Source organism: Lepidochelys olivacea (assembly GCF_965140295.1).
Source record: "Lepidochelys olivacea isolate rLepOli2 genome assembly, chromosome: 20".
NCBI lineage: Eukaryota > Metazoa > Chordata > Testudines > Cheloniidae > Lepidochelys > Lepidochelys olivacea.
Genome location: NC_140430.1, coordinates 18,585,265 through 18,606,612, shown reverse-complemented (window position 1 = coordinate 18,606,612; position 21,348 = coordinate 18,585,265). Strand labels below are relative to the sequence as shown.

General features: G+C 63.2%; 1 protein-coding gene across 6 annotated transcripts in view; it reads left to right on the top strand.

The window, feature by feature from the left end:
• The first annotated feature begins 15,259 nt into the window (after positions 1 to 15,259).
• Positions 15,260 to 21,348, top strand: part of ELAVL3 (ELAV like RNA binding protein 3) — a 42,941-nt gene continuing 36,852 nt past the window's right edge. For 4 of the 6 annotated variants that reach the window (XM_084610189.1, XM_084610187.1, XM_084610186.1 and 1 more), the window contains exons 1-2: positions 15,260 to 15,282; positions 15,480 to 15,550. In XM_084610189.1, the coding sequence (XP_084466315.1) occupies positions 15,482 to 15,550 (69 nt within the window). In that variant the 5' untranslated portion in view covers positions 15,260 to 15,282; positions 15,480 to 15,481. Of the gene's footprint in view, positions 15,283 to 15,479; positions 15,551 to 20,161; positions 20,369 to 21,348 lie in introns of those variants that run through there. The other 2 variants (XM_084610190.1, XM_084610188.1) reach the window with 1 other exon arrangement.

Below are 21,348 nucleotides of genomic sequence, written 5' to 3'. Positions count from 1 at the left end.
GGTGGCGCGGGGGCTGAAGGAACTGGCTGGGTCTCGGCTTAGATGCCAGCATGAGAGCGTAGGGAAGGTAAGAAAAGCAGCTGCAGAGTCTGCCTGTGTCCTGCTCAGTGTGGGAGCAGGGAGGGGACTGACTGTGGGGTAGCCCCGAATCCCCCCCTTAGTTCACTTCAATCCACCCTGGGGTCACTTTGCTGACTTGCCCCATGAGAGGAGAGATGCTGAAGGGCAGCTGGCTGGGGGGCAGAAAGCCCCCTAGAGAGCAAAAGATCCAGGGTTGGGGGTATCTAGTCATTCAGCCTGGCATAGTTGGAGGGCAGGTTCGTGCCAGGAGAGCCCAGAACTCTTGGAGGGCTATAATACAGACCAGGCAGGGACCCCTCTGCCTCTGGCATGTCGCTGTGGGGAGATCCTGCCAGGCCCCCCAAGGGAGCATTGTTACTGTGATATGTAGGCGCCTGATCTGGGTCCCATCAGAGAGACTCCTTGGGGAGCTGGGAGCCAGGACTCCTGGGTTCTGTCTGGCTGGGGGGGAGGGGAGCAGAGAGTGGGGTATAGTAGGGCTGGGAGTGTTGGGTTCTGTCTGCCTGGGCGGGAGTAGGGTCCTGGGTTCTGTGTGGCTGTGGGGGGGAGTGGGGTCTAGCGGGGCTGGGAGCCAGGACTCCTGGGTTCTGTGCCTGGCTCTGGCAGGGAAATGGGGTCGGCTGTGTTTAGGTAGAATAAAGGAGCCCAGAGCGTCAAAGGTAGGACTGTGACCCTGACACTGTCCAATATTAAACAATTTAAAGACGTTGGGGGCTAGTGCCCAGAGCCCTCGGCCTGCTGAGTCCCCTGGCGAACCCGTCGCGCCCTTAGTAGATCAGCAAAGGCGAAGCCGTTAACCCCTTTGCAGTGGACGGTCTAAGCCAGGCGTTCGCCTCAGCAGCTTCCCTTGCCCCGGGGGCTGCAGAGAGCTGGGAGAAGGGAAGCGCCCTGGTTTGATGGGCTCCTCGAGGGTGTTCAAGACGTGCCCAGCGGAAGGGAGGTGAGCCGGGCCGGAGGTTGTCCTGCTGCTGGTCAAGTCCAATCCCCCTTTCCAAGGAGCCAAACACCCCCGGGGACGAAAGAGCCGCCAAGAGAAAACGCGGCGTCTGGCTCTGCCGTGGGCTCCCACTTGCAACGTCACTGCTGGAAAACCCTGGGCCTAGCACGTGGTCTGATCAGCCGCTCGGGGGGGTCTGGGGCACGGCGTTCAGCCGCCTCTCGCTGGGCCCGGGCGTACAGCAGTGTTGTAAAGTACCCGCTCGCGCTTGCCCGTTTGTCTCCCCATCTCTCTACGGGCACGGGGGGGGGAACGGCCCTGCCTCTCGGTGTTTTGTCCCCCAATTCGGCCTCGTTGCCGGCATGCCAGCCTTGGTTCACGGGGTTCCGCTTCCGCGCTTTTCTTGTTCAACGCAGCCCTGGCCTGTCAGGCGGCCCTTGGGTTTGGACTAAATGGGGCTGGCCCCCTTGGGCGCCTTTCCCTGACACCGGTTAGTGGCAGGACAGCACAGGAACTTCTCCTCCCTTTGTGCGGTTGAGCTCACAATTCGGGTGGATTTGTAGGCCCAATTATTAACCGGTCTAGTGGTTAGAGGGAACTAGGGCCCAGGACTCCTGGGTTTTATCCTCAGAGTTGGGGGGGACCAGGACTCCTGGGTTCTATCCCTGGCTCTGAGAAGGGAGTGGGGGCTAGTGATTGGAGCTGGGGGCACCAAGAGTCAGGACTCCTGGGTTCTGTCCCATTTTCCTCTGCTCCTGGCTGGACCGGACCGGGCCGGTTCCGAGGGATGCCTGAGCCCTTTGCAGCTCCCCTGCTCTCCAGCAGGTGGCGATGGACCCCCATGCCCTGCCAGGCTCTGAATGTGGTGGTTCCAGACCCCTGCGTTCGGGCGTCCAGCGCGGGGACCCCTGCCCCGGGTATGCAGGGGTGGGAAGGCAGCTAGTGGGTGCTGCCAGGGCCGGACCCCTGTGGGCTCCTGGGGTGGGGTCCCCTGGCTGCTGTCTGACATTACAGGGGGTCAGCAGTCGCTCTATGGGGCAGGGTCTGGGGTCAGTGTGTGGTAGGACAGGGGTTCTCAAACTTTTTCTGTATGGGGCCTTCCCAACAGGCTGTAAAACCCCCACAGCCCCCCTGTGCCACAATAACTGCAGAGCCGGGAGATTATAAGCCAGGGCTGGAATTGGGGGGTAGCAGGCAGGGCCCCATGCCACAGGGACCCTGCCTAGCTAAGCTGCTCGGGCTTCGGCTTCAGCCCTGGGCCCCCGTCAGTGTAACGCCAGCCCTGCTCCCTGGTTTATTTTGACAGACCCCCCTGAAACCTGCTTGTGGCCCCCCAGGGGCCCCCAGACCTGCCTGAGAACCATTTGTTAGTCTCTAAGGTGCCACAAGTGCCCCCTTTCTTTCTTTTTGTTCTAGGGAGTGAGACCGGGGGGGGGGGGGGCTGGGAGCCAGGACGCCTGGGTTCTTTGCCCAGCCCTGCGTCTGCCTTGGCTCTGTGCCTCTGTTTCCCCATCTGCACTTGGGAATGATACAGGCAGCTCCCCAGGTTGGCTCAGTTACTGCCCGTGAAGCACAGGGGGACCCAGCACCCAGTGGGCTCCTGCTCCCCAGCCCTGGCGCTGGCAGCTTCTAGCACCCCCATGCCCCTCCACCCTGGCTTTAGGCTCTGCCAGCCCTGGGATCCCCAACTGAGGTCTGCTCCCTCCCTGGGCCTGCACCCCACCCCAGCACATTTGCACCAGGGGGTGGGAGGGGGCTGCTCTGTGTAACCCACTGAGCCCCCCCGCCACCACTTTCCTAGTGACCTGCCCTCGGGCTGAGAGGGGCTGCATGGCCCCAGCCCCTAGAACTCCTGCCTCATGGGACCCTCAGGGCAGAACCTCCTGCCACCCCAGCTGGGTGCCATGGGGTGGGCATTCCTGCTCCCCCCACCCTTTGTCCTGCCCTGGGAATGTGCCCCAGGCCGGCCCTGCTCCGTAATTCACCATCCAGCCAAGCCCTGGGCATAATGCGGGGCCAGAGCTGCTGGGTGGTGCCAGACTGGGCACCCCCTCCCTTGCCCAACCGTGGGGGGGGCCCAGGCTGGCCTCACGTCCACATGCCCAGTGTGTTGCATTGCGGAGAGGAGTTGGATTGAGTTTGGGGCTGGCCAAGATCCATGGGGGGGGGGGTGACAGTGACCCCTCCCCCCCTTCCTTGGCCTCCAATAACACCCCCCCACACACCCCCCGCCGGGCGGCCACCCTGTGGCTTGCTCACCCTAGCGCACGCTCTTATGAGGCAGGCTGGGAAACCCCCTGCTGCTGGGGTTTAGCCCTGAGCGTGAAACGGATGCGGGGAGGTGGGAACCCGGACTCCTGGGTTCTATCCTTGGCTGGGGGAGCAATGCAGGTGCCAAGGGTGAGTCACCCACCCAGGTCTGGTGCCATCCTTGATTCCAAGGCGAAAGCAGCCCCTTGGGGTGTCCCATCCAGGGGCTGCTCTGGCCTGACCCGGCCTAACTTGTGAGGCAGGCCAGAGTCTCACCCCAAGCTGCTCCGTGTGTAAATAGTTACCTGCACCCCCACTCCGCAGTGACCCCCCCGCTCTGGGCGCCCTGACGGGAAAGGCAGGGACACCCAGGCGCCCTCCCTTGGCTAATTACCACAGATCGTTAGCAGCCACCAGCTGCTGCCTCTTGTCGGGAGAAATTGGATCCGAGTCTCCCCTCCCTCTGCTCCCCCTCTCCATCTTCAACCCCCCCCCAGCCCCTTAGCTCCCAGCTACTTTATGGCAGCTGCAGTAACTCCCCCCCCCCTTCACCCAAGCAGGCCAATGTACCTTGTCCTATGTCCCCATCCATGGGGTGTGGGGGCACGAGGGGGTTCCCTGGCTGGTTCCTTGCAGAGGTGGGGCTGAGCTCTGGGGTGGGGGTTGGATCTAGGGCCGGGGGCATAGGACACAAGCTGAAAAGTTGCGGGGGGGGGGGGGGCAGATCTAGATAGCCTGGATGGTTGGGGGAGGTGGGGTGGGCAGACCCCAGCTGGGGCCATTGGAGCCAGCCTGTGTCGGCTGCAGGGGTTCCCTTTCTGAAAGCCCCCGCCGGTTGGGGAGGGAGTTGGGAGGCAGGAAACGGGGGGGGGGGTGTCTTGGTTCAGTCAGTCCTCCCCCCCCGCACCCCCAGCTGCTGGTTCCCAGCAAGTGCCTGCTCTGTTAGAAAACATGGCCCTGACTGGAGATGGGCCAATGCTGCCAGCCCTGGGAGCAGAGGCTGGGGGGGGGGCATGACCCCCCCATGGGCATTTCCTCAGCAGGGCCAGAGGAGAGAGCGGGACGGTGGCCATGGGGCAGCGGGCAACTGCGGGGGGCTCTGGGGGAGTTGGGGGTGGGCGGCAGGGGGCAGAGGGAGACCCCTCTGCTTTGCTGAGGCATGGGACCTTTCCCCTCTATGGGGTGCTGGCTCCCATCCAGCCCCAGGGTGGGGGACTGGCTGGCTCAGAGGGGTCGGGAATGGGACCTGGGGTCTTTCTGCTATAGAGCCTTGTTTGATCCCAGCTGACCAGGGACGGGGGTCCTTCATGGCCTTTTTGTCCAGGGGTGAGATGAGTTTGGGGGGGTCTCAGCCCCGTTCTGAGGGGACAGGTGCCTGCTGCACAAATATCGCAGCGAGGCGAGGGCTGAATGAGCTCCCCTTGCCCCACAGGGGGTCCCTGCTGGGCAGGGCTGGGGCACATGGGGGGGTGTCTGCCCAGGTGGTATCTGAGCCCCTTTGAAAGCTGGGGGGGGTTTGGATCTAAATGGCCCTGCCCATTTCTCACTCAATCACAGCTCCCCGCCCCAACTCGATCCTGGCTCCGCCCACAGTCTCAGCTCCCCTCCCCCACTGGATCCTGGCTCCGCCCACAATCCCAGCTCCCCTCCCCCACTGAATCCTGGCTCCGCCCACAGTCTCAGCTCCCCTCCCCCACTGGATCCTGGCTCCGCCCACAATCCCAGCTCTGCTTCACTCAGTCCCAGCTGCCCATTGCAGGTGGGGCAGCCGGGCCCCATGGGACCCCCAGTGCTCAGCCCAGCTCATGATGCAGTGACCAGGCCATTAGCTGCTGCCAGAATTGAACGAGTCCTGGCTGTGGTGGGGAGCCCAGGCTGGGCAGCTCTCCGTGGGCAAAGGCTGCTCCAGCCCTGCGGGTGCCCAGTGGAGCCCAGGTCCCTGCAATGACACACGGGGCCTGGCTAGGGTGACCGGCTAGCAAGTGTGAAAAACTGGGACACTTTTTTGGGGGTGGGGGGAGGACAGTTGTGGATATAAGACAAAGCCCCTAACATCTGGTCACCCTCGGCCCGGCACGTCCTCGATGGTCGCGGAGCTGGAAGAGTCTGGAACCACCCCAGCCAGCAGGGGGCGCTGTCGCCTTCTGGGCCAGGGTCCCAGCTCGAACCCAGTTCCAGAGAGCTCTGGGGCCAGCGCTGACCGCCAGGGGCCAGCGCCCCCTGCCGAGCCACCGCCCCGCTCCCCGCAGCCCAGCGCCCCCTAGTGCCCTGGGGCCAGCGCTGACCGCCAGGGGCCAGCGCCCCCTGCCGAGCCACCGCCCCGCTCCCCGCAGCCCAGCGCCCCCTAGTGCCCTGGGGCCAGCGCTGACCGCCAGGGGACAGCGCCCCCTGCCGAGCCACCGCCCCGCTCCCCGCAGCCCAGCGCCCCTTTGTGCCCTGGGGCCAGCGCTGACCGCCAGGGGACAGCGCCCCCTGCCGAGCCACCGCCCCGCTCCCCGCAGCCCAGCGCCCCCTAGTGCCCTGGGGCCAGCGCTGACCGCCAGGGGCCAGCGCCCCCTGCTGAGCCACCGCCCCACTCCCTGCAGCCCAGCGCCCCCTAGTGCCCTGGGGCCAGCGCTGACCGCCAGGGGCCAGCGCCCCCTGCCGAGCCACCGCCCCGCTCCCCGCAGCCCAGCGCCCCCTAGTGCCCTGGGGCCAGCGCTGACCGCCAGGGGACAGCGCCCCCTGCTGAGCCACCACCCCGCTCCCTCAAACTTTGTGCCACTCCAGAGTCCAGTTCCAGACGCGGCTGCTCGCGACTGTTCTAGAGCTTGGGAGCTGGGGTAAAACTTGGCCTGGCCCTGGGGCCGGGTCTGGCTGGCTTGGAGGGGGTGGGGGATAGGACAGGGGCTCTTCCTCAGTTTCTCCCCTCCTCTGCCGCTGGCTCCATTCTTCTCCCTCCCCCCCCCGGCCCTCGGCGAGTGGTGCCAGCCGCCCTCGAGAGCCACTTCAGCCCCCTTGACCTGAGGCCCCCCCCCGCTGCCCCGCCTGGCAGCACCAGCCCAAGAGCCCCATTCAGCTCTTTGTGCGACTCTGGAGTGGCTGGAAATTGGCTCCTTGAAATGGAGATGAGGATGGGCAAGCCAGGTGTGCACCGCTCGGGGAGGGGGAGACGGTGCCCACTTGCCCGCCCTCCTCCCCTCGCTGGGGAGAGCCCCCCTGTGCCATAGGGCAGGGGGCACTGATGGCATTGATTAGCCCCCCGCCGAGGTCTGTGCCTCTGTTTCTCCCTCTGTGTAATAGGGTGACACCGTCCCCCGCCCCCAGCCTCCCCCCGGCAATGGGCTGAATTGGGGGAGGGGGGTTGTCCCCCCACCCGGGTGAAACCACAGCTACTGTCCTGGCTAATGGGGGGCAAAGCATCCCTGGGCATGGGGGAGGGGGCATGGAAGCTGGGGGGTGGATATATTTTAGGCCTTTTCATATGGATTGGAGCTGGGGGGGGGGGTGATTAAACCCTCAAGGAGACTTTGAGGGTGCAGGGAGCTCCCCCCATGCTGCCTGCCTCTGCTGCCCCCCCCCCATCCCTGCTGGGTTCTGTTCCCTTCCCCCTCCCAGCTGCCTCAGGGCCCCCCACGCACTTGGCCCCATCCCTCCCCCACTAGGGTGAGTGCACTGAGGGGGGGAGAGTTTGGGGGGTGGGGCAGGGGGTGGGGGGTTGGGGGTGAGTAGGGATTTTCCAAGGGGTGATGTCACAAATGGGGGGGAAGTACCCGTCCCTTACCTGTGGGGCTGCAGTGGGGCGAGCTCAAAGGAGGTGGGGGGGGGGGACAAAGGCAGCCAAGCCCCCATGCAGTATATTGCCTCTGAGCCTGGTAAAGGCAGAGGGCTTGGCTCCCAAAACCCCTATCCCAATTCTCCCCCCGGCCTCGCCCGGGTCAGCCCAGGCCCGTCCTAGTCCGCCCAAATCCCGGCTCAGCGCAGCTAGTCCGGCCAGTTGGGCTCCCGGCTTCGGGCTGGCGGAGACGGGCCATGCAAGGCGCATGGCACAGACACACAGCAACACACAGAGCCACACACCCAGAGCGACACCCAGAGAGCGACACCCAGAGTCACACCCAGAGCGACACCCAGAGAGCGACACACCCAGAGAGAAACACCCAGAGCAACACACACACAGAGCGACACCCAGAGAGCGACACACCCAGAGTGACACCCAGAGCGACACCCAGAGAGCGACACACCCAGAGTCACCCCCAGAGAGAAACACAGAGCAACACACAGACACACACAGAGCGACACACACAGAGTGACACACACAGAGCGACACACAGACACACACAGAGTGACACACAGACACACAGAGCGACACACACAGAGTGACACACACAGAGCGACACACAGACACACACAGAGTGACACACAGACACACAGAGCGACACACAGACACACCCAGAGCGACACACACAGAGTGACACACAGACACACACAGAGCGACACAGACACACAGAGCGACACACACAGAGCGACACACAGACACACAGAGCGACACACAGACACACCCAGAGCGACACACACAGAGCGACACACAGACACACACAGAGCGACACACAGACACACAGAGCGACACAGACACACCCAGAGCGACACACACAGGGCGACACACACAGAATGACACAGAGATACACACCCACACAAGTACGCACACAGGGCGACACACAAATACAGCAACGCACAGACAAATACACACCCAGCACGATGCAAATACAGACATAGCACACGACGCACACGAGCTGGACCCCAGCACAGACACCCCCCGAAGAACACGCCCTCTGGGCCCCATCCTCTCACCCCTGCAGCACCCCAAGCGGTGGATGGATGGGGGGGACCTGGGGGGGGGCGGGGACCCCGACCCCGTGTCGGGTGGAGGCCGAGCGAAGTCGCCAGGGGCTGGAACGAATCTTTCTCACTGGAACGAAAAGCGCCAGTTGGGCCCCTCCCCTGGGCCCCCCTGATCCCCTGGGCCACTTCCCCCCAGGCCCACGCACCCGCTGCTATCAGCCTAAGGCAGACATTGCCAGATGGGATGAGACCCATGGGCCCCTCCAGCCTGGTATCCCCCTGCCCCCACCCCGATCAGAGCCATGGGCCCCTCCGACCCGGTAGCCCCCCCACCTACTCTGGCAATCCCTCCCTAGAGAAGAGCTCCTCCTGCGGGGATCTGCTGAGCCAATGGAGGGCAGCAGATGGGGAGGGGGGAAAGTGGGGGGAGGGATGGAGCAGCCCAGCTCCCCCCCCCTTTAATCAGTGTGATGGGGGGGATACCAGGGAGGAAGTTGGACCAACTGGTGCATTCTGCCAGTGACCTTTGACCCCAGGCCTGGGGTGGGGTGCTGGCTCCCTGCCCACCCAGCGTGCTGGGGGGATGGGCCATGACCCCAAATGGAAAGGGCAGCGCCCTCCCCCCCCATCCCGTAATGCAATTAGGCACAAAGGAGCAGGATGTGCCGGAGGTTAGCGCTGGGGCAGCCGCCTGGTGGGGGAGTAGCCGCAGCTGTTTCCTTGCCCGTGGTGACAGCCCCGAGGCTGCAGTGATGGGCACGGCAGACGGGCAGCGGGCAGCCGTCACCTGCCCAGGGCTCCCAGGGGCGGAGCTATCGCCTCTCCTCACCCACCTCCCCAAGGCCACCCCCCACAGCACAGGGCACACGCCTCCCCCGCCCCAGGAGACAGAGGAAAGAGGAAACTGAGGCACAAAACAGGGAAGGGACTTAACGAGTCAGTGGTGGAGCTGGGAATGGAAACCAGGAATCCTCACTCCCAGCCCCACCCCACCCCCCAGCTCTAACCACTAGACCCCCCACCCCTGCCAGCGATGGGGGTAGAACCCAGGAGTCCTGACTCCACTTCCTGTCCCAAACGATTGTGTGGTGTTGCTATGTGGCTGTTAAACAGCCCCCACATCCCACCCCAGAGGTGGCTGCATCTCAGCATCAAGGGAGCAAGTGTCACCCGCTGTGGGAGAGAGACAGGAGCCGGTGCCTGTGAAAGGCCAGGCAGACGGCACAGTTGACCCCTGCGTGGGGGTGAAGCTGCCCTGGGCACCCCCATGTGGGGCTGGACTCCGGCTGCCTGACAGGCGCACGGGTGACGCGACCCCAGGCAGAGCGGATATTTTAAGCCTCCGACACCCACGCCGGGGCCTGAGCTGTCAGAAGTGCTTAGGGATGGGAGGAGGGGATGCCAGCGCAGCCCGGTGCCAGCCTGCACCGTGTGAACATGGCCCACGGAGCGAGAGCTGGACCCCCCCGCCGGACCTCCCTCTGGGCCAGTGGAGCCGGATTCCAGCCCAGGGGGTCCTGATCGGAGCAGTCACCCCTAAAGGTGACTGGCTTGAGTGGGAAAATCTCTGGAGAAGGGTGCCTCCTCTGGGGGGAGTGAGGTGTGGTGGTTGGGGGGTGGGGCTGGGAGTCAGGACTCCTGGGTTCCTGAGTGTGTGTGTCTGGGAGGGGAGCTGGGAGTCAGGACACAGGGCAGGGGTTACCCTAGTTCTGGGCACATATAGGGCTGGCCTGGGGTGGGAGCGGGGGTCATGGGCATCTATCTATGGCCCCCAGCCAACAGCTGCCCCCTGTGGGGCTGTGCCAGGGGCCTGAAATCAGAGGCCAGCTCCTTGCACCCTCCGGCCCTGTGCTGTTGCCAGTCTGTACCCCCTGGCTAGCCCCTGCTTTGCTTCCAATCTGTTTCTGCTGCATCGCCCCCACCCCCCCCGTGCCACCGGCTCCTGCCTCCCTCCGGCCCCCTGCCCCGCTCTGCTGCAGATCTGCATCACCCGCAGCTCAGTGCATCCTCCTGCCCAGCACCGCATCCCCCTGTGGCGTCACCGTCGCCCGCCAGCCTCCTGCCCTGCCTCTTAATGCCACCTCCTGCACGTCGCTGCATCCCCGTGCAACCAGCCTGCGGCTCCTGGCAGCCTCTCGCCCTGAGCTGCTGCATCCCTCCCCCCCCCCCCCCCAGCAAGACACTGCAACCTTCTGCTCTGCTGCAAATCCGTATCCCTGTCAGGCCAATGCAGCGCACCCCCCCCCCCCAACTGCAAAGCTGGGTTTCCCCCAGCAAGGATAAGACACCTCATGCCCCTGTCCGTCTCCCTTCCCCCGAGCCCCTCGTGCCCAGCTGAGCTGCCAGCCCAGCCCCGGCTATTGCTGGCTTCCCGGGGCAGTCAGGCCCTGGCGCTCAGTGAGAGACCTTGCGGCTGAAGGCCGGATCTGCTGACAAAGCCGAATGGGGCGTGCGTCTCCTCCCCAGGCCAGACCAGTTTCCCGTGTGCTGGGGTCCGCTCCTTGGGAGGGGGGCTGGGATTTGACGCAGCTCTGCGGCTTGCAGGGACCCACGGAGCATACTCTTATGACTATGGTAGCAGACAACTGAGATCACGGCCCCCCCTCGTGTCAGATGCTGCACTGACCCCCCCATCAAAGTCAGAGCCCCCCTCGTGCCAGGCACTGCCCAGACCCTGACCGCAATCACAGCCCGCCCCGTGCCAGCTTCTGCACAGACCCCAAGCGAGATCAGGGTCACCAGACACAGAGAGACTGTCTCAGCCCCGAAGGCCTTTCCACCTCAGCAGACAAAGGCAGGATGGGGAAACTGAGTCCCAGAGGTGCAGGGCCTCGCCCAAGGTCACGCAGAGGGTCAGTGGAACAGCCAGGAATTGAACCCAGCTCTCCTGAGTCCCTGCCCAGGGCCTTAACCACCAGCCTCCTGGGGCACAAGTGGGCGTGGCAGGGATGAGGGGGTTGAGGCTGGTAGGGGCTGAGAGCTCCTGGCCTATGTACAGAGACGGTGCTGGGGGCCCTGTGCTGCATGGTGTGAGGTGGGGGCTCACTAGGGGGCGCTCTCCCCTTGCAGTCAGTGCTGACCCCAGTGCCCCATGTGGGCTTTTCTGTAACGTGGACCCCTGGGAGACAGGTGGGGTCCCAGCAAACTCATGACATAGGGGGCCATCAGAGGGGAAGGCCTGGGTGGGACTCCCAGCCTGGGACCGAGCCAGCCCCCTACAAGGGAGCTGCTGGGTCATGGGGGGGGGGAGCAGGACTCCATGAGTGTGGGTAGGGAGGTTTGATTTAGGGGCGGGGGGGGGGCAGGTAGGGGGATGGGTTTGCACTTGAGGGGTTGTGACCTGTGTTACATTTGAGGTAGTAAGACTGAGTTTTGGGGTGATGGTTTGCAGTGTGGAGGCTGTAGGATGGGGGGCTTGGTTTGCAGCAGGGGGGGTCCCCTCTTTCCTGTCCCCATGCTGGGGTTTCTGCACCCTCCCTGCCTTTCCCCTCTCTGCCATAGGGGGCCTCCTCCCCCTCTAATCCAATCCCCTCCCCCACCCCCAGCCATCTGGCTCCCTGGCCCTGAAATCAGAGTCCCTTTGGGACCCCTCTCCCCCCGGCCATTCACAGCACGTGGGCTGGGCGCTGCCATCCTGGGGTGAGATCCTGTGTCTGCCAGGCCCCTTCCTCCCATGGGACATGGGGCTCGGCCTCCTCATCACATCCCCTCCCCGCCCCCGCCTCCCACCCCCGCACAGGATGGTGGCAGATGTGGGATCACTGGCTAATTGGTGGCATATGGTCCCTGCTACCCACCCCTGCTCCTGGGGGTAGGAGGGCAGGGACTGTGCTTGGCAGAGAGGAAAGGGAGAGATCAGTTTCAACCCCTGCACCCTGCTCTTATCACCAGACCCTGCTCCCCTTCCAGAGCCAGGGAGAGAACCCAGGAGTCCTGGCTCCCAACCCCCTCCCCCTAACCACCAGACCCTGCTCCCCTCCCAGGGTGGAGGTTATTAGGCAGGAGTCACTCTGGGGATGGGGCCTGAGGTCTTTTCTCCTCCCCCACCCCAGGGGGTCTATTCACTGCAGTGCCGGGAGGAGGGGTAACCCCCCCCCGCGGGGGAGCTGACCCTTCGTGGACCCTGGCAGGTCGAGAGGCCAAAGTGCCCCCCCTCACTGACCCCTGTTCAAAGGTCATCTGAGGTCACTGGGGATATTGCAGCTGAAGCTCTGGAAAGTCCAGCCCCCTTGGAGAGCAGGGTGGGGGCTGGGAGCCAGGACTCCTGGGTTCTTTCCCCAGCTCTGGGAGGGGAGTGGGGACTAGCGGTTAGAGTGGGGTGGGGCTGGGAGCCAGGACTCCTGGGTTCTTCCCCCAGCTCTGGGAGGGGAGTGGGGACTAGCGGTTAGAGTGGGGGGGGGCTGGGAGCCAGGACTCCTGGGTTCTTCCCCCAGCTCTGGGAGGGGAGTGGGGACTAGCGGTTAGAGTGGGGTGGGGCTGGGAGCCAGGACTCCTGGGTTCTTCCCCCAGCTCTGGGAGGGGAGTGGGGACTAGCGGTTAGAGTCGGGGGGGGGCCGGCTGGGAGCCAGGACTCCTGGGTTCTTTCCCATTGGCCCAGTCTCACCTCACTTCAGTGGCCCCCAGCGTCCCGGGGGCGGGGGCGAGCCGAGAGCGGTTCGGGTTTGCTCCGCTTGCTCAGCCCGTCAGCGCCGCGGGGCCCCGCCTTGGGACCGAGGTCAGGGGCGGCTCCCTGGAGCTGTCTGTGGTGCTGAATTGGGTCTGGTCTCAGAAAGTGCCAAGGAGCCAGCTTGGCTGTCTCCGGACTCCTGGGTTCTCTCCCTGCCCTGGCCCTGGCCCTGGGAGGGGAGTGGGGTCTAGTGGTTGGGACTGGGGCTGGGAGCCAGGACTCCTGGGTTCTCTCCCTGCCCTGGCCCTGGGAGGGGAGTGGGGTCTAGTGGTTGGGACTGGGGCTGGGAGCCAGGACTCCTGGGTTCTCTCCCTGGTTAGGGAGGGGCACCCAGTGAACAAGCAGGGGAGAGCCTCAGTCCAGTTGTTTTGCTCCTTTCACACAGTTCAGTGCAGGAGAAACTGAAGGGTATTTAGCGGAGACGTCGCTGGGGGTCTCGGAACTGCCCCCCTGAGCCAGGACCCGCATGGGAGGATCTCTGCAGGAGCAGAGCATGGGCAGGAGTGGCATGGCCAGCGTGAGTGCACGGGCCTTGTGAGGGAGAGGCCATGCATGTGTCACTAGGAGCGTGTCTGTGCACCAGGCCCCCTTAGCTGCCAGGGCATGACTCCCACCCCTGCCTGTCCAGATGGACTCAGCCGGTCCCCATGGCTCGGGGGATACCCCTGGCCCCCACCTCCTGGCCTGGTGATGGCTGGTTTTGCTTCACCCTCCACCCAAACACCTAGCAGGGCTGGGCCTGCACCAGAGAGCTCTGCTGGGCTGGTTCTGCGTGGGAGATGTGGGGGGGGGGGCGGGGGGCAGGTCCTGGGCTGTGATCACTGGTAGCTCTGGGACAGTGCTATGGGCATGATCCTAGGCTAGACACTCTGGCCGTGCTATCATGTAGTCCTGCCATGGCCCCAGGCTCCTCCTGGAGCTGGGAGTGGAACCCAGGAGTCCTGACTCCCATCCCCCCTCCCCCTCTGTGACCCCCTGAGCCCTCTCTCCACCCAGAGCCCGGAACAGAACCCAGGAGTCCTGACTCCCACCCATGTGCCCTGTAGGCCGAATCACCCCCCAGCCTCCCGCCAGTGTGACAAACCAATCTGCCACTTCCAAGGCGCCCTCATGGTCAGGTGCCACCCTGGGGTCAGAAATAGGGGCAAGACAGTTCACTCCCCTCCTCCCTGGGGCAGCCTGTGCGGGAGCCCAGCCCCCAGGCCTGGCAGAGACCCCCATGAAACTGACCAGAAACCTGGGCAACTGACTTGCCTCTTTTCCTGCTTGGGAGCCCCTGCTCTGAGCTGGCAGGGTGGCTGGGGCCTGGGAGGGGATGGCTGGGGGCGGGGGGAGGCGGAGAGCGCTGGGGAAACACAGGGGCACCAGGCTGTGTTTCCCCAGCCTCTAATTTCCAAGCCCATCAAAGCGGGAGGCCGGGATCCTGTGAACACTTGTGCCCACCTGAAACTTTTCTGGGGTGCGTCAGCGTCTGGGGCGTTTGTGAGGGCTGAGCTGAGAACACAGAGGGGTTTGGGGGGAGGCTACATGGAGGGAACAAAAGCATGGGCTGAGGGCGGGGGAAGGGCAGGCTGGCAGGTGTCACGGGGGTGGGGTGGGGTGGGAAGGGAGGGGTCAGAAGAGTGCAGCTGGGAAGCTTTTGCTCCCCGTCATTGTTCCTGCCACCATGTCCTGATTTCCATGGTGGGGCAGCGACGTGCGGGATAAAGAGATCCAGCCAGGACGATGTCCCAGCCCAGCTGTGGAGGGAGCAGGGAAGGGCCCCGTGTGGCTGGGGAGAACATAGGAGCTACCGGCCTCCATGGAAGAGCCCCAAGGTCATCCCATCCCCTCCCCCAGCACGTTCTGCTCCCCCACCTGGGGCGGTTACACACACAGTCAGCTGCGTCTCAGCCCTGGGTATAAACAGCTGCCCCACCTCACCCCAGAAGTGGCTGTGTTTCAGTGCTGGATGAGGCCTTCCTGTACAAACAGCTACTGTGCCCCGCCCCAGGGGTGGCTGCATCTCCAGGCCAGACAAGGGATCCCTGCATAAAGAGCTGCCAGGTCCCACGTCTGCTCTATTCTAACCACTAGGCCAGTGGTTTTCAACCTGTGGGCCGTGGACCCCTGGGGGGGTCTGCAGACTACGTCGAAGATTTCCAAAGGGGGCTGCACCTCCATTTGAAATTTGTTAGGAGTCTGCGAATGAGTAAAAGTTGAAAACCTCTGCACTAGGCCTCACACCCCTCCCAGAGCTGGGAAGAGAACCCAGGAGTCCTATCCCCCAGCCCCCTCCTCTCCCCGCTCTAACCACTAGATGCAGCTTCCCATTAGAATGTGGACAGGTGGCAGGACTTAGCAGCATCTCCCTCGACACCCGCGGCTGACAGTACGTGCCGTGGGCCAGGTTCTCCGACAGCCAGCTACCGGCCTGTCCCCCCTCGGCCCTTCCCTTTGCACGGCATCATCAAAATATCCGGCTCCTTTCTCTCTGCGAAGAATCTGACGGGAAGGGAGCCGCGTGTGCGCGTCGAGGGGGGTGTTGGTCAGTTTCGGTTCTTCGGCGTGGCGAGATTCCTTTTCTGCTTCCGGCTCTCCCTAGGTGGAAAATCGCAGGCCGGCTGGGCTATAAATCACCGGCCGCGGCTACCAACCCGTTACCTAGCTATGCGTGCGTGTCTCTTTCTTCCTTTCCCCTGGGACTAACTGCTATTTTCTCTCCTCTCTCACTGCTTCCATCAGCAATGGCGACGCTGTTCAAAATGAGCAGATGCCCGCAAGACGCAGAAAGATACCCGCTGAGCGCAAATGAGGTAGGGGACAAGGCACTGTCTCAGCTTAACCAAAACCAATCCTCTCTCCTCGGTTATTAGCGAACACCCACCCCCCCCCTTCCCGCTCCCACTCCCACCTCCTCCTCCTGCCCCCCAAATTGGTGGGTTTCGATGGAAACGGGGCCGGATTGGAGCTGGGGGATGGCGGAGCTGGGTCCAAAGCGACTGCCACACGCCCTCCCCGAGGCTGCACGCGGGGGCGTGTGTGTCTCCAGCCGGGGTGGTGGCATGTTTGCCGATGCTCGGTTCGGAAATCGAGCAGGCGACGGGAAGGCTTTTCTCCCTGCTTCGCGCGGCTTCTGCTGGAGCGAGACATTGCGCTGATTTCCCTGTAGACAGGGTGGGCAGGCCAGGATCCGCCAGGGAAGGGGAGAAAAAGAGATGGGGCTAGGAAGCACCCAGTGTGGGGCCCATGTGCACCCCCCTGGTTGTGCTGTGAGACCAGGGTGGGGGTCGGGGTGGTGGTTGTGTGTGTGTGTGTGTGTGTGTGTGAGGGTGTTGCGGCACTTTGGCCAGGCAGGGGGAACAGCTGCCAAAGAAAACTTTCTAGAAATGTCTAGAGACCTCTGGAGAGAGGAGACTTTGATTTCGGAACCACACCGAAGAGGCAGGACACCTGGGTTGTGGTCCCGGGTTGTGCACGATAGGCTGCGCTGAATGCAAGGGTGGGTGGGGGCTGGGCATCAGAACTCCTGGGAGGGGAGTGCGGCCTAGTGGGCTAGAGCAGGAAGGGGCTGGGAGTCAGGACTCCTGGGTTCTCTCCCTGCCTCGGGGAGTGGAACTTTCTTTAGGGGTTAGAACAGGGGGAGATTAGGAGCCCAGACTCCTGGGTTCTGCCCCAGCTCAGTGGGGGGCTGAAGGCATGTCCCTGCCCCGCTCATTGCCTCAGTTTCCCCCACCGTGAAATGGGGATAATACATGCCACCCTTTCTTGAGCACTGCGTGACCTGCTGAATGTGGCTTTAGGCCAGGGCATTTTTCACTGAAGGCAAGGAGTGGTGAGCATGTCAAACCTGGGGTGAAGTGACTTTCACTGCAGTTATTTCTCTGGCACTGGGCTCCAGCTCCATAGTATCTGGGCAGCTCACAAACATCTGCCTGTATGTATCATTCGTCTCATGCTACAGATGGGGAAACTGAGGCATGGGGGGAAGGAAGTGACTTGGTCAAGGTCACACAGGGAGTCTGTGGCAGAGCCAGGAATAAAACCCAGGAGTCCTGGCTCCCAACCCACCCTGTTTTAACCACTAGGCCCCACTCCCCTCCCAGAGCTGGGTAACCCAGGAGTCCTGGCTTTGATGCAGCCCCAGGGAGTGGGGATTGGCTGTCTCAGGGAATTGGCTATGGGGCCTTTCCTATCTAGGAGGTGCCCCCTCCAATCCAGACCTAGGGGAGTGGGGAACTGGATACGGGATGTGTAGAGGATCCAGTCTCCACGGTCCACCTTGTCAGTCCCCTTCCTTCAGTCGTCCGCTGGAGGTAACGACAGAGTCACAGCCTCCCGTTCCCACGCTGCATTCTGTGCCCTACTGGTAACTCCGGTCTGAATCCTGGACCTCCCCGCCCCACCTGCCTGAGCCATTGGAGACTCCCCATTTGGCACCAGCTGCATGGGCACTATGACACAGAGCTGAGCTGCTCTGATTCCATCCCGGGCCAGTGCTGCCATTCAGGGCCTGCAGGCTCTTTGGATGGCCATGGGTGGGTGCCCTTCACCTCGGCTCCCCCGCAGCTCCTCCCTCCCCTCGGGGCTCTGTTGCTTAACCTAGAAAGGCTCTCCCTTTGCTGGCAGCAGTAGTTGGTCTTTTATCCAACCTCCCTGTGGGGCCAGACTAGAGTCACCATCACTCCGCTAGCCTCAGTGCTGGACGCAGCCTGAGTCCATCCCTCCCCACCGGGCCCATCCGGCCTGGACTGTCCCCCCCTTGGGGTCTGCCCAGCACAATGGGGCCCCTGGATTAGCCGCAGTCATTTGCCTGGCATTTCAGCAGCCCAGGAACTGGGCGATGCCAGGCGGGTGAAGCGGAGGCTGAGTGAAACCGGTGACTTTCAGAGCTAATGTATCAACTGGTGTGAAGGCTGCTCCGAGCAAAGACTGGGAAACCAGGACTCTTGGGATCCATGCCTAGCTCCGGGAGAGCCAGGGGAGGGACTGGGAGCCAGGACTCCTGGGTTCTGTCCCCAGCTCTGCCACTGCCTCACTGGGCATGTCCCTCTTTGTGCCTCAGTTTCTCTGCCCCCGTGAAATGGGGGTTAATCTTGCTGGTGGAGCAGAGTCTGCCCTGCAGTTGGATGCCCCCCAGCATAACTCCCTTTCCCTGCAGTTGTGCTCCCTGACCCAGACACCCAGAGACTCAATGGCATGACACGAAAGAGAGATTCTCTGCCTCGGCCTGGTTCTATCACAGACCCTGGCTGGCTGGCCCCATACACACCATCTAGCTACCTATCTAGCCCCATACACCCCTTTATCTATCTATCTATCTATCTATCTATCTATCTATCTATCTATCTATCTATCTATCCCCATACACCCCATACACCCCATCTATCTATCTATCTATCTATCTATCTATCTATCTATCTATCTATCTATCTATCTATCTATCCCCATACACCCCATACACCCCATCTATCTATCTATCTATCTATCTATCTATCTATCTATCTATCTATCTATCTATCTATCTATCTATCTATCCCCATACACCCCATCTATCTATCTATCTATCTATCTATCTATCTATCTATCTATCTATCTCCTTCTCTCCAGATCTATATCTATCCATCTCTAGCTATTTATATCTCTCTCTATATATATCTCCTCTCTCTCTCTCTGGGTTGTATCTGAAACACCACCCCTCTCCTTCTCCCCGCCCCGGAACTGAGGGGTCCCCCCACCCCAGGGAGGAGAGATGGGGGGACGGTACAGGGGCTTCTGCATGTAGGATGGGGTCCGAGTGAATGCTGGGGGGGGGGGGCTGGGAGTGCAGTATGGGGAGGTGCGTGCAGGAGCTGGGGTGGGGGCTGCTTGGGAGGGATGGATGTGCCATGGGGTGGGGGCTACGTATGCTATCGGGGGTGTGTGTGCTATCTGGGGGGGGGCGGGCTGCGTTTGCTACGCCTGGGGGACGCTATGGGGTGTGTGCTATCCGGGGGGAGCGGGGGGGGGGCTGTGTGTGCTATCGGGTGTGTGTGTGTGTGAAATCTTGGGAAGTGATGTCCTATCGGGGGGGCGGGGCTGCGTGTGCTACCCCTGGGGGGGGCGCTATGGGGTGTGTGCTATCCGGGGGGAGCGGGGGGGGGGCTGTGTGTGCTATCGGGTGTGTGTGTGTGTGAAATCTTGGGGAGTGATGTCCTATGGGGGGGCGGGGCTGCGTGTGCTACCCCTGGGGGGGGCGCTATGGGGTGTGTGCTATCCGCGGGGGGGGGTCTGTGTGTGCCATCGGGGGCGGGGCTGCGTGTGCTATCGGGTGTGTGTGGGTGTGAAATCTTGGGGAGTGATGTCCTATGGGGGGGCGGGGCTGCGTGTGCTACCCCTGGGGGGGGCGCTATGGGGTGTGTGCTATCCGCGGGGGGGGTCTGTGTGTGCCATCGGGGGCGGGGCTGCGTGTGCTATCGGGTGTGTGTGTGTGTGAAATCTTGGGGAGTGATGTCCTATGGGGGGGCGGGGCTGCGTGTGCTACCCCTGGGGGGGGCGCTATGGGGTGTGTGCTATCCGCGGGGGAGGGGTCTGTGTGTGCCATCGGGGCGGGGCTGCGTGTGCTATGGGGGGTGGGTGGGTGTTAACCAAGAGAGAACTCGCTGCCGCTGGTCCCAGCCAATGAGTCGGGTCCCGTCGCTGGGGGGCCGGGGGGGGTCTGGGGGGGGGCCGCGGGGCAGCTGGACCCAGCCATCACACACGGGGGGGGGCTGCAGAGGATCCTTTGTTTTTTTGCATATTGTAGGGGGGAGAAGAAACAAGACCCCCCCCCCTCGAAAAAAACCCCGCCTCCCCCTCCCCCCCGTAATAAACCCCGGGTTTAAATAACCAAGGACATTTAAAGGACCAGCCAGCGCAAGGCTGCAGTTGCCGCTCCTCCGGTTCCTTCCTTTTCTCGTTCTTTTCCTTTTTTTCTTTTCTTCTTCCTCCTTTTCGTTCCCCCCCCCGCCCCCCCCCCTCGTTCTCTCCTCGCCCCCGGGCCAAGACTCGGCTCCTTCTGTTCATTTCATTGTTTGGTTTTACCTCTTCGTTTCCATTCCCTCCGCTCTCCCTTCTCCTCCGTCTTCTCCCCCCGGTCCGGTTCTCCTCCCTTGTCCCTTTTCTCGTCCACCCCCCCTCCTTTCTCGCCTTCCTTTCTTCCCAGAGAGGCCGAGAACAAGAGGACCCCCCCTGCTCATCTCCCCCACACTGCTCAGCCCCCCTGCTCATCTCCCCCCCTGCTCAGCCCCCCCCTCAGTCCCCCCTTGCTCAGCCCCCCCGCTCAGCTCCCCCCCCACTGCTCAGCCCTCCCCCGCTCAGCTCCCCCCCCCGCTGCTCAGCCCTCCCCCGCTCAGCTCCCCCCCCCCGCTGCTCAGCCCCCCCCTCCCAATCTGCCCCCCTCCGCCGCTGGACCTACACACATCGAGCCCCGATCCTCGCCCGGGATTTGGCTTTTCAATCGGTCCTCCGGATTTCCCTCCCCCCGCTCCTCGGCGCTGATCCGACCCCACCCGGGGCGGGGGGCTGGGGGGTGCGGGCCGGCGGCTGGAGAGCTCAGCCCCACGGCCGCCCGGCCCTGCAGCGGGAGTGCCCGCGGCGCTGGAAGAATGGTCACCGTAGGTATCTGGGGGGGTTGGTTGGATGCGTGGGGGGGGGGTTGACTGATATCGGGGTGCGCGTCTTTTGGGGGGTGTACGGTATAAATCCCCCCCGCCCCAGTCCCTGCACTGCGATTTCGGCTGGATCTCGCAGCCCGGTCCCCAGTTGGCTGTCAGGGGTTGGGGTGGGGATCGGGGTGAAACGTGGGTGTAAAGGTGCCGGGGGGGGGATCCCCTGGATCTACAGAGGTCTGGCCCCATAGCGCGCGTGGGGCAGAGCTGTGGGGCGAGCTAGGGCATGGCGGGGGGGTGAGAACAGGGCTCAACATGGAGACAGGCAGCTGCAAAGAGAGTGGGGGGGGGGTCCGTGGCCGTACGCGGGGGGGGGTATTCGGGGGGGGGTCTGGAGATGGGCCATACGCGGGGTCTCTGGATCTGTAGGACTATTTCCCATGCCAGTGAGGGGCTAACCCGCCGGGCGGGGGGTTTCTGGGGGGGCGTTTCTGGAGCCGGGCACTGATGTCAAATCTACCCCGGGCGGGAGCGTGTCTGGGGATGGAGGGATCGTATGTACGGCGTGTGTGTGAACTCTACCGGGGGGGGTGGGGGGGTAGAGAGCGAGATGTGTGTGTCTACACACGTACGGCTGGAGGATACACTCCGGTGTGTGGATCTCCGGGTATGGCTGTCTAATGCACCCGGCACATGTATGTTGTACCCTTTGTGTGGGTGGGGGGGTGTGAGTGTCGGCGTGTGTGTGCTGATGGGGGTGAGTGTGTGTGAGTGTCAATGTGTGTGTGCTGATGCGGGAGTGTGTGTGTCAGTGTGTGCGCTGATGGGGGTGTGTGAGTGTGTGTGAGTGTGTGTGCTGATGGGTGTGTCTGTGTGTGAGTGTCAGTGTGTGCTGATAGGGTGTGTGTGTGTGTGAGTGTCAGTGTGTGTGCTGATAGGCGTGTGTGTGTGTGTGAGTGTGTGTGCTGATAGGGTGTGTGTGTGTG